At 48.5% G+C, this 12860-nt stretch overlaps 1 protein-coding gene across 3 annotated transcripts in view; it reads right to left on the bottom strand.

Moving 5' to 3' along the window:
• The window catches only part of PRDM16 (PR/SET domain 16), a 291780-nt gene that overhangs the window by 46549 nt on the left and 232371 nt on the right, over window positions 1-12860 (bottom strand). For all 3 annotated transcript variants that reach the window (XM_074558403.1, XM_074558404.1, XM_074558405.1), the window contains exon 4: window positions 3881-4015. In XM_074558403.1, coding sequence (XP_074414504.1) covers window positions 3881-4015 — 135 coding nt within the window. The remainder of the gene's footprint in view (window positions 1-3880; window positions 4016-12860) is intronic.

The following is a 12860-nucleotide window of genomic DNA, read 5'->3' as shown; positions in this document are numbered from 1 at the left end:
GAGTCCCTTTCCCTCCCTCCTGGCACGGAACGCGAGGCTCGGGCAGATCCCGACCCGGCGGGAGCAGCGGCTGCCCGGGATGCTCCCAAAATTGTCCTCCCGGAGCTGCGGCTGCGGGGAGGTGGGATGACAGGGACAGGGATGGGATTGCAGGGACAGGGATGGGATGACAGGGACAGGGGACATTGCTCTCAGAGCTGCAGGGACACGGAAAACCCATCCCAAAGCTGCAGGGACAAGGGGACATCCTTCCAAGAGGGACAGGGACAGGGAACATCCCTCCCAGAGCTGTAGGGACACGGCACATCGCTCCCAGAATTTCAGGGACAGGGGACATCGCTCCCAGAGCCACCACGCGGTGCGGCGGGGCCGTGGGCGCGGTTGCCGCTCAGAACTTTCCCCTGCACACCGAGGTCGGGAAACACCCGACCGATCCGCCCGCGTTCCACCGAGCACCAGCACGGGCAGCGGTCCGCGATCCGCCCCGGTCCAGCACTGGCTCCCGGTCCTGGTTCCGCAGCTCCACGAGCGGAGCCGTTCCCCATCCCGCGGGATAATTAGGATCCCCATCTCTCGGGATAATTAACTCGCTTCGCCGCCCCCGCCGCTGCCCGGAGCCTCCCGATTCCGTTCCGGCGGGGAAAGGCGAGGGCTCCCCTCTCTCCTCGGGAAACACCGGGGAAAAGTTGCCCGTGGGGAGCTCCCGCAGCTGCTGGGACCGGGAGCGGAATGGGGCCAGGACCAGGACTGGGACCGGGATCGGGATTGGGATGGGGACTGGGATGGAGATGGAGATGGAGATGGGGATGGGGACTGGGAGCAGGATTGGGATGGGGATTGGGATGGGGATTGGGATGGGCATTGGGATGGAGACGGCGATCGGGACCGGGATAGGGATCGGGATTGGGATGGGGATCGGGATAGGGATGGGGATGGGGATCGGGATAGGGATTGAGATCGGGATAGGGATTGGGGATCGGGGCCCGGAGCGCGGCCCCGGCCCGCCCCAGCAGGTGGCAGACGCCGCCCGCCACCGGCCCCGCCGCCGCCGCGGGATCCCCGCCGGTGCCTCGGAGCCGGTGCCGGGCAGTGCGCACGGAGCGGGCCGGGCCGGGCCGGGCCGGGCTCCCCTGACCTGCTCGCTCCTGTCCCGCGGCCGCTGCGCTCCTCCGGTGCCGGCGGCCGGGCCGATCGGGGGGAGGGCAGGGAAGGGAAGAGGAGGGAACGGGAGGGGAGGGAAGGGAAGAAGGGCAGCGGGGCCGTGTCTGTGCAGCGGCTCCAAGGCCGGGGCAGACGGAGGCACAGCCGTCCCTGTGAACCGGGAGGCTGCAGGGCGGCACTTACAGCGAGCTCCGATACCGAGTGCTCTGACACAGCCTTTACTGGGTTAAAGCCCTAACTGAGAAAATCTCCTGGTAAAGGAGAGCTTTTAAAACCGGGCTCCAGGTAAAGAGAAAGTTTTAAAAACCCTGTACAGCCTTTACTGGGAGATCTGGTACCGAGTGCTGTGACACAGCCCTTACCGGGGTTACATTCCCTTACAGAGCACTCCGTACAGCCCTTTTCGGGAGCTCCGGTGCATCCCTAACCGAGCACCCGGTACAGCCCTAACCGAGTGCTCTGACACAGCCTTTACCGGGGTTACATCCCTTACAGAACACTCGGTACAGCCCTAACCGGGAGCTCCGCTACCGAGTGCTCTGACACAGCCTTTACCGGGGCTACAGCCCTCACTGAGCTCTCGATACAGCTCTAACCGGGAGCTCCGGTGCATCCCTTACCGAGCACTCTGCCCAGCCCTTTTCGGGAGCTCCGGTGCATCCCGGTCCTCACCAGCCGTGCCTCCCTCCCTCCCTGCCGGGCTGACACCTTCCCACAGCCCCAGTGTGAATCACCGGTGCCTGAGCTCTGAAATCACCCGGTGAGCACTGCCCAGGCAGCTCTCAATGGGAGCTTCAAAGCAGGGATGGTCACAAACACAAAGATTTGGGATGGGAAATGAAATCCCACTGCTGATAAAATACCCCAGACACTCATCCCCGTGCTGCCAGGATCCTGCTGTAATCCCACCCCTGGTTTCCATTGCTTTGCAAACAGCTCTCCCAGTGCAGGCACATCTCTCCCCATCCAGGTGGGGGTCCCAAAATGGGAGCTGGCGCCTGGGGAGCTCATTTCTGGGGATTCCACTGCAAAATAAAAATTGTCTAAAATTTTCCTTTTTCTCATTATCTTTTGCATTTGCACTCCAGTGCTCTTCTCTGCTTGTTCTACAAAAAAGGCTTTTCCCAGGACAAAACCACAGGGAGCTTGAGGGGAAAAGTGCCTGAAAAAACCCCAAAAGGCAGCCTAGGAATAAGCCCAGAGCTCAGGACTGACTTGGAAAAACAGGAGTTGGGATGGGCCAAGCTAAGAGAATAAATAAGATAAAATAAGGTAAATTTACAAAGAAATAAAATAAAAAGAAATAAAATAAAACAATAAAAAATAAAATAAAATAAAATAAAATAAAATAAAATAAAATAAAATAAAATAAAATAAAATAAAATAAAATAAAATAATAAAATAAAATAAAATAAAATAAAATAAAATAAAATAAAATAAAATAAAATTGCTATTAACAGCTGTGCAGCTGGCAACCCAAACCAGCACTAAAACACCCACTGTGGTCTAAAAGGTCCATCAAGTTCAGAGATGGTCACAAATTTTACAGGGAAAAATCCTTCAGAATGGCCCTGCCAAGGGCTGACACTGCCCTGGTCTCACCCTTTAGCTCCTTTTCCTCTCCTGTTTGTTCTCAGAATAAAGCAGCTCCTTTTATTTCAAAACATCTCCTGCAGCCCTTCCAGAAAATAGGACAGGCTCCTTTAATGATCAGGGAAAAGTTGGATTCTGCTGGAGTCACATTAATTTCATCAAACATTTCATTATGGTAATTAACTTCATCTTTCAGTCATGGTACTGATGGTCTGGGCTCATCAAAGCCTTTTTTATTTGTCATGCACTGAAAAAGCTCAGATTTATTAATCCAGCAGAAGATTTACATTCACAAATCAATTATGTTTGTTTATAGAAAAGTTCCACACTTGATCATTTTGTGCTTCCCACCACAGCATGGGCAGCTCTCCAAATTACCAGCTTTGTTTGACACTAAATAGTTAACAGGATAAGTAGGGTTTGGTGGTACTGAGAATATTCCTTTTCTTGATTTTTTAATCAAAATTATTCTGGGCACAGCACGTTGAAGAAAGAAAAAATAAAATGAAAGGAAAAATAATAGGAAAGAAAACAAACAAACAACCAAAACCTCAAGAAACCCAACACCCCCAAAAACAAAGTAACAACCCAAAAAAATAAAAAATAAACAAGCAAAAAGGGAAAGTAGAAATAAGCCAGAAGAATTCTGTAGCAGCCTGGGTTGATCCGTCAGCCATGGGTGGATGGTTTGGATGGATGATGGATGGATGGATGGATGGATGGACAGATGGATGGATGGATGGATGGGTGGATGGTGGATGGATGGATGGATGGATGGATGGACGGATGGACGGATGGATGGATGGGTGGATGATGGACGGATGGATGGATGGGTGGATGATGGATGGATGGATGGATGGATGGTGGATGGGTGGATGGATGGATGGATGGATGGATGATGGACAGATGGATGGACAGATGGATGGATAGATGGTGGATGGATGGATGGCTGGATGGATGGATGGATGGATGGATGGACGGATGATGGATGGATGGCTGGATGGATGGCTGGATGGATGGATGGGTGGATGATGGATGGATGGATGGGTGGATGGATGGATGGGGGATGGATGGATAGATGGATGGATGGATGGATGGATGGATGGATGGATGGATGGATGGTTACCTGCTCGTTGATGTGGCACACAGCCAGGTTCTGCTCGTCGCATGAGCAGCACACTCGGATGTACTTCAGCCAGTTCCCAGCCCCACCCTGGCTGGCATCACCACAGAACTTCTCAGTGCCCAGGGCATCGGGAATCTGCGGGAGAAGCACAGGAGAGGGGTCAGCTGGGCACTCATGGCAGCCTCGGAGGGGACAGAGGGAGAAAAAGGGTTTGCAGGGCACAACTCCAAATTGGAAATAGGAAGGAGAAAGGTAGGAGATGGATGTAATTGATAAAGAAAATTATGACAAGGATAAAATCAGCTCTCAGGCATTATCTGTAGGTGATGGCTGGCAGAACCTCCAAGGACACTGCTCAGAGTGGTTCATGAGTAAAAGGTTCAGGAGTCCAAATATTCTGGAAAACAGCTCTGATACCACAGCTCAAGTAACCAAACTCCTCCAAATTGCACTAATTTTAATGACAAGGTCCTTAACTGCTCATTCTTCACATCATCTGTTTCATCCTTTCATGCAGGATAATTTTTAATTGCAAACCTTTCAATAAGCTCTCAAACCAGGTCACAGAGCTGTGAGGTTCTATTTTAAAAATCCCTTTACCCAATGCGCTACTTTCATTTATCTGAGTACAGCCTGAGAAATTCACTGGCCACATCTCTGTGGCTGAAGGTGAGATGCAATTTTGGCTGCTGTGAAAAAGAGGAATCCTTCAAAATAAAATCTGTCAGATGTTTAAAGTCCAAGTGGGGAAAAAAAAAAATAAATGAAGAGTTAATTAAGGGGTTGCAGTCCAAAAAAAGTCACTGGTTTGGCAGGAAGAGATTTTTCCTCTCTTAAGGCAGTGGAGTTGGGTGAGAGAACCAGAGGAGATGCTCAGCACTCCAGAGCAACCTTTGGGATAATCCAGTTTGCAATCCACTCAAAAAAGCACATTTTAAAAATGACACAGCACATCCTGAAAACAAGGAGAAGCCCTCTGGGTCCCAGCATAGCAAGGCTCTGCTCCTAAATGGGCCTCCCTGCTCCAGAAACTCCTTTTTTTTCCTGAGATTCACATTTCCCTCTGCCCCAACCAGCCCCTGTGTCAGTGCAAATTACTTCAGTCATCAAAAGCTCTTAACATGCTTTTACCAGCAATTAATTCTCTCAGAATCTCGTGGGATACGATTTTATTTTCCCATCTATTTCAAGACACAAGAAAGAAAAAAAGAAAAAAAGAAAAAAGGTGGGAAATCAAAGGAGAGGAAAAATTAAAGCCCAGCAATGACAGCAACAAGGGGGACAGGTCCAGTTCAGGCTCTCAGCTCCCTGCACTGACATTTCTTGGTCTCATCCCTACCACCAACTCTTCCTTCTCCAGCTCCTTGGATGAAAAGGGATGAGGGAAAATCCCACCATCCGTGCTGGGCTTCTTCCTTCCTCATCAGAGCATGGGACTTGTAGTCACTGAAATGCTGCACTGGGATAGATCTGGTGGGAGAATAAACCTGGCTGTGCTCAGATCCTTCATTCCCTGCCCAGGAACACTCAGGGTCATTCACTCATCCCTAGCTGGACCCTGGAACTTTCTAGAAACACTTGATCATGTCCTGGCAGCATCAAAGGTCTGAGGTGGGTGTTGATGGCATAGGAATACAATTCTGTGTTGTTTGGAAGTTTTAATTTAAAAAAACACCAAAAACCAACCATCCAACCAACCAACATCAATAAAACCCCTTCTTAATGTGGCTGAACCATTACTGAATTTACTGAAACTAAAGTATCAATAACTTTTGTTTTATCTCAGGGAGCTCCAGGGACACTGAGGCTGCCTAATGCTGGCGAAAGAAAGAGTTTCTCTTGGCTTTTTTGACCCCAAATTGAGCAGCCCAGCCAATCCAGCCCCTCAAGTGGAGACACCCAGACACCAAGTGACAGCAGCTCTCAGGGAAACTGCTTGGAAAACCAAATGAAACAAATAATCGATGCTCAGCTGGCCTGAAGGCACTGAAGAGTTTGGGCAGAGTTTGTAGTGGTTTGAGGAACCAGCAGCCCACAAATCTCCCAGTGCCAGCAATTGGTGACATCCAGTGGCCCTGGGAACACAAGCTGGCAAATCCAGGACACACAAATAAAATAAGATCTTTAATTTCTCAGTTGTGTCTTACAGATGGTTCCTTTCATCTTCTAGAATTGTTTGAGAGGACATTTAGGGCCATTGAGCATGGAAGGGACCTTAAAGATCATTTAGTTCCAACTCCCTGCCCTGGGCAGAGAGCTTGGGGAATATGGAAGAGGTTTTACAGTGATTTCTATGAGCCAGAGAGAAGTTTGATAAGAGGATCCATGTTTACCCCTGAAAGAATTTTCTACAAAGGTAGTTGACATAAAAATCAAGAAAGAAAGAAGGGTAAATAAGAGAAACTTGTAACTGTCTGTTCCAATCAGCACTTTGTTTGTCTTTCCTGACCAATAAGTAAAGTGTAAATGTAGGAGATTTTTAAGAATGTTTAAAAAGCATGCATGCTATAATAAAAACGGTTTTGAAGTTTCAGAAAATTGTTTTTTTAATTGTCTGCATCTCAACTATGACAGAAGAAAGCCCAAAATTCAGCTGAAATTCGTTTTGCAGGGTCCTGCTCACCAGCTGTGCCTCTGGAGGAGGTTCTGCCGTAGCACGAAATCACCTGAAACTCTGTGGTTTTATCTGCGTGGGGGCATTAAAACCCAAGCTGGGGGTGTGAAATCTGACAGATCAAAACGAGAGAGAAAGAGGTGCTGTGAGAGCCTGAGAACCTGAGCTGCCGTTCTCACACACCCTCGCTGCCCTCCACAAACAGAGCCTGGCACCACGGGCCACAGGCCAAAATGGGGACAGCTCCCAGCCATCCATCATCCCTCTGCTGGTATCAACCAGGACCCTCTAAAAAATTAATAAATGGGGGGATCAGCTGGTTTAGAGTGCTGCAGGACCAGTTCCAGAGCCAGGGCAGCTCCTGGCACCACAGCCCAAAATGGGGACAGCACACAACCACCCCTGTTTACCTGCACAGGATAATAGTTGGGGATGGTTTTGGGATTAAAGCTGCTGCTAAATCCTGGTTAGAGAGGGACTTAGTTCTGGTTTTAACTGTGAATAAAGAGATTTAATAGAGCTGGAGATGCCTGTTGGAGTGAGAGCATCCCCGGGTGGGTGACTGCAGGGACATGAGCCTTCCAGGAGTGGGATGAATCCCTTTGCTGGCACCCACCAGGACCCTCTAAAATGGAATAAATGGGGTGATCAGCTGGTTTAGAGAGCTGCAGGAGCAGTTCCAGAGCCAGGGCAGCCCCTGGGCCAGCTCAGCCCTCTGTGGCCAACACCTCTAATTAAAGATCAGGTTCACACGCTCGCCGATGGTCGCTATCAAAGTTATTTCACAGCTTAACAACACTGCAGCAGTCACCCAGCACTATCTGCAGTATCTGTTCTTTCTTCTGTCAAATGTTCACACACAGAATAATATTTTAAGTATCTCTTCCCCCCGCAACCTGAGAAAAAACAAACTGAAAACCTTTTACCACATCTTCTTCCAGTTCAGACCAGAAGGAAATCAGAAATTTCCTCTGGCGAAATTCTGCAAACCAACTGTTTACAAGTCTTTGTCAGTAAGCAAAAAAAAAAAAAAATTAAAAAAAAAAAATCCAGTTTGAAAATGCTCTTTGGATACTCATGAAGCATTGGTTCCTCTGTGTTCTTTTGAAGAATCAAGGGATATCCCATGCTCAAGGACAGGTGGAGAAGGAAAATAAAGGCAAAAAGTTAAAGTTTAGGGAATGGGCAAATTTAAGATCTCAGATTCACCCCACTCCTGGAAGGCACAGCTCCCCACAGCCACCCACCCGGGGATGCTCTTACTCCAACAGGCATCTCCAGCTCTATTAAATCTCTTTATTCATAGTTAAAACCAGAACTAAGTCCCTCCTTAACCAGGATTTAGCAGCAGCTTTAATCCCCAAACCATCCACACCTGTTCTCCTGTGCAGGTAAAGGTTGATATTAGATATTTAGCACCAACAGCAAAAAAACCCAGAGATGCCACAGGAAAAAAAACCATTAGAAAATGCAGTGTAATTATTAGCAGGACTCTGACTTGGTGGAGCTGACATGGAATTTCTGCCTGTGCTCTGTATCAGTGGAGATGTGTCTCCTGAGAGTAATTTGGCTTAGACATTAAAAGAAGTTGTCAGAGGGAAAAGAGAGGTGAAAAAAAAGGTGGGAAGAGACTGAAGAGGAGAAAACAAAATAAAATCAGTTTATAATTAGTAATTGGTGCTGGTTTTGCACGTCTATAACCAGCAAGTGCTGCTATTCCAGTCAATTTTGGGAAATGCATTTCACCTCTTTAATCCCTTTGGCTCTGAGCATCCCTGCCCCACGGAGCTGGGCTCCCTGCAGGAACAAGATTTGTCCCTTTTTCTTTGTCCCCATGTTAAACCCCAGCAGTCTGGGACAGCCCCTGCCCTGGAGATGTGCTGGAAAAGCAGACTTTCATCTGGCCTGCAGCCTGCAGACACGCTCAGAAATTAATTATTGTGAGAGCACTTCCTCTGGCCGCTCTTCCACTTCATCCCTCCCACCTCATAATGGATTTCTCCCCGCTCCTTTTTTCATCACTGAACACGCCAAAACTTCAGTTCATCTTTTCTCCTTCTGCTGCAGATGGTGAGTTCAGTCTTTATTTATTAACCCATGGCACCTCCCAGCGCTTTTGTCCTCAAATCCAACAGCTCATCTAAGAATTCCCAACTCCCCTTCCCTTCCCTGCCAGTAACAGTGCCATGATTTTGTCTGGTGGAGTTTCCACAGAGCTCTGCTTGCTCTGAAGTCCCCCAGCCTCCTCCTCTCCAGTCTATCCCCTCCAAACAAATGCACCTTCACGTTCCCTGGGATTACAGGGCTTTGACTGGCCCTCTGCAGAGACGCGGATTTGGGACGCAGAGCCAGCGCTCCGGCTGTGCCTGTGCTTCAGATCCATCCCCAGCCGGCCAAAAGGAAATTGTTGTCATGTTCCAGGGCTCACTTTGCAGCTTCATCTGCTGTCTGCCGAGCAGTGCTCGGGGTTTGGATCCAAAAAGCTCCTTGATCTCGCAGAGGCTCCGCTCCGTAATTTATTAACATCAGAAATGCTGAGTTATGGGGGCAGAAGTTATGGAAAAATCCTCTCGAACGTTTACAATTTTTTTTGCACATCATTTGAGGTTTCCTGCCCCTCTAATTTGTGGGCTCTCTGTTGGGTTGTTTCTTTCACGTTTTAATGGGCAGAGTCCAAGGTTTGGCCCCGGCAGAGGTGTGCCGGGGGGCTGGAATGCCTGCGGATCTGTCGTCAGTTGGCTTAATGGATTCCTAGTGTGCATGGAGAAACGGAGCAACCAGGAGTTTGCCATCACTGACCCAGCGTCCTGTTGCTATAACATCCCTCCCCAGAAGCCCAGAGTGTAATAAACCTTCTCATCCCATGGTCGCAGAATCTGCCTCTGACAGCTTGGCTGATGTGCACATTTTATTTGGCAGGAGTTGGAGATTTTTTTCCTTTTTTTTTTTTTCCCCTCCCTTTTTTTGCTTTAATGACCCACAAGCTGATTTAGAGCAATAAACTGTTGCCATGAAGTTTTGTTGTGTTTCTTTTAAATAAAGGGAAGGGAGGGACTGCTGCAATTTATGACTTTCAGAAGGAACTGAAACAGAAAGTCCATTCTTGCCACGAAATGAAGAGAAAAAGACTTCATCCAGAGAAACACCTCTGTCAATGTGTAGACACGGAGCCTAGATGAACTCATAAATTCAGCACTCTGCCTGCAATTAAGCAGGCTTCCTGGTGATTTGACAAAGAGTTAATGAGAAACGTGTCAGACAAAAACAGGTCACAGCACTGGGGAGAGCAGCTGAGCCAAACCCAACTTGTCTGCTCAGAGCCACAGGAAAAGCTCGGAGTGTTCTCGGGGAGAGCTACTTTGAGTGATGTACAGCAAACGTCTTGTGCAAATGGAAGGTCCTGACAGGAGCTCCCAGCTCCAAACCCACCAGATAAAGAGGGAAGAGGCTGCAGAGCTCTCTGTGTGATGGTTGCACCTCCATCCTCAGTGTGACACCCTGGGACATGGGCAGTGCAAGCTCTAAGGGCTGCAGGATCACAGAGCTCTGTGAGCAGGATCCTGTCCTCAGGAATTCTCCTCATCACCCCTGTCTCATCCCCTCTGCAGACCCTTGGACAATCAAATGAAACAAATCATTGATGCTCAGCTGGTCTGAAGGCACTGAAGAGTTTGGGCAGAGTTTGAGGTACCCACAAACCTCCCCGTGGGTTTCCAGCAGCAAAGCACAGAACCCACCAGCTCTGTGACAAAACCCCAGTGAATCCAAACACTCTGAATGCTCAGAGGGGAGCAAAACAAATCTTTATGATTCTCCTCCTTCAAACAAGCACGTTTCTGCTTCTTCCAAACTCAGCCAAGAGCTGGGAGAACCAGGAATCTGAGGAAACCCAGCTGGATTGTATGGGGGCAGTGGGATTGGTGATGCCAGGCAGAGGCTGCTGGGTCCAATGATACTGTGGAGCCGGGTGACACTGCCAAGCTTGGTGACAGTGCTGATTTTGGCGACAGGGTTGAGTTTGGTGACACTGCCAAGACTGGTGACATTGCTGACAGGGTTGAGTTTGGTGACACTGCAGATCCCAGAGGGTGCTCATGGGGGACAGAGTGCTGCTGTAGCAGATGAGACAGAGACCAATTCACAGGTTTTTAGAAGGCTGGATGGATTTGAGCTTCCACTCCCACCCAAGCCACACATCTGGAGTGGGAATTTTCCACTGGTGTGTGCATTTCTGAGCTGCTGCTGGGCTGCTGCATCCTTTGGCTTCACAAAGGGTCTGGAGCAAAACCATCCCAGGGAAGGCTGGTCCTGGGATGTATTTCTGTCACAAGAAATAACCTTCTCATTCTTTTTTCCCCACCACATCTAAAGCACACGAGGAATCACATGAAAAAGGGCTGTTTTCTCCCAAAAGTCCCTGTCCAGCTTCCAAGCAGAGGAGCCTGGATGGCTCACACGAGCTTGGGAAGCAAGGCTGGGTTTCTGGAGAGTGTTTGAATCCAGCAGAGCCTTTTGAAGGGCTGCCCACTATTAACTGCTCTTCTCTTGCACACCAGCACAGTGAGTGCTTCCCAAGTGTCTGCTCTGCATCAGGTTAAAAAGGGCTGGAAAAAGCTGCAGTGCCACTGCTGTGTTCTTTGGGCACTGTAGATTTGCTCCAGCTGAAGGAACATCAGCCCTGACCCTACACACAAAGCCTCAGGAAGAACTAACAGCACAAAGAATCATACAGGGCACCTTTTACGTTAAATTTACATTTACACCCATTAAATACAATCTCCAGGAAAGCATCTCCTGCTCTCCACAGCAGAGAGACACCATGGATACACGACAGAGCAAGGGGGAAAAGAGAACAAATCAAGAAATCTCAAGAAAAATCCACCCTGGCTCTGCTTTCCCTCCCCTCTACCTATAATTCCTTCTATTCCCATCTTGGAGATGCAGTTTTGCTGCCCAGAAGACACCCTGAATGAGCCAGGATGCCACAGAAGGTGCTGCCAACGCTGATTCCTGTTGATGGAGGAACCCAATCCCACCCCCTCGTTTCTCTCCCCACTTTTCCTCCTCTCTGAGGGCAATCAGCTCCCCTTGCACAGCAAGGTCTCATCACCACGCAGAAAAACACCGAGTAAAGATGTCAAAACAGAATACAACTTCCAAGCTGATGGCAGGCATTTATCTCAACAAAAGCTCATTTTTCAGCACTAACGTAATTCATACCACACTGATTTAAATTAAACAGTAAACCATAAAAAAAAATGCTCGAATCAGATCCCAGGGCTGCCTCAGATATTGTACACACGAGGCAAGGAAGGGATTTCCAGTTCTTTGTAATATACACACACAAAAACTTTGAAGTTTTCCTCCATGCCGAAAGAGTTCAGGACATCCCATTTTTGTGTCCTACAGCATTTTGGCTCGTTCCTAAAGAATTGTAATTGTAAAGTTCTAAATAGATGAGAAAAAAATAGGAACTTGGGAGAAATCTTCCTCTGATTAAAAAAAAAAAAAAAAAAAAAAGACAGAGGCTGCCACAGGCAGGGGAGGATTTGGAGTCTCAGGACATTTCACTGCTTTGGGGAGAGGGAGCAGCAGCTGGAGGTGCAGCAGTTCTGAGCTCCCAGCACTGTTCCAAGGGGTTAAACCAGACAGAAATCACTTGTATCCCAGAGCTTTTGTGGTGATCCAAAAGGCTTTAGGGTCTGATTTCTCTGCTGCTATTTCCAAAGGAAGATGTGGGCTAAAATGGCTCCCTAATGACCGGGTGCCAATTAGCCCGGGGGGAGGAAGAGCAGGGCAGCTCTCCTGGCAGAAGGGAGAGGGCACAGAAGCTGAACAAAACTTTATTGTATGAAGATGGGAACATTTTCTCATGGTAATTTGTCCAAGAGTCCTCTCAGCACTGAGGCACAGCTGCTTCCCTTATCCAGACCCAAAAAGTTCTTATGCTGTAAGGAAAACAGAGCCAACCTTAAAAATAAATTCTGATCAGCTTCTTGAGGTGATCCACTGGATCAGGACAGACAGAGGGAGCTGCTGTTTGCTTTAAACAATTTCTTGTTACTCCAGCCTGGTTTTAGTAACGTTTTGGGAACAGAGCTGTGGAACACCACGAGTGTGGAGGCCACTCCAGGGTGATTTATGGGCAGCACTCGGTGCCAAACCCATCTGCTGCATTTCACACTCTGGCCAAAAAAGTAGCAGAGTCTTCAACTGCCCATTCCTGGTGCTGGTATCAGCTCCAAAACATCAGCCTGGCAAAGGCCACTGAAGGTGCCAGCAGGAGAAGACCTCTATGATGACCTCTATGAAGTGACATTGTCTTCTCTGAGCCCCTTCCATGAGAAGAATCTAGACTGTCACTCA

This window comes from Zonotrichia albicollis, chromosome 25 (genome assembly GCF_047830755.1).
Source record: "Zonotrichia albicollis isolate bZonAlb1 chromosome 25, bZonAlb1.hap1, whole genome shotgun sequence".
NCBI classification, from domain to species: Eukaryota; Metazoa; Chordata; class Aves; order Passeriformes; family Passerellidae; genus Zonotrichia; species Zonotrichia albicollis.
This window is presented reverse-complemented; position numbering and strand designations above follow the sequence as displayed.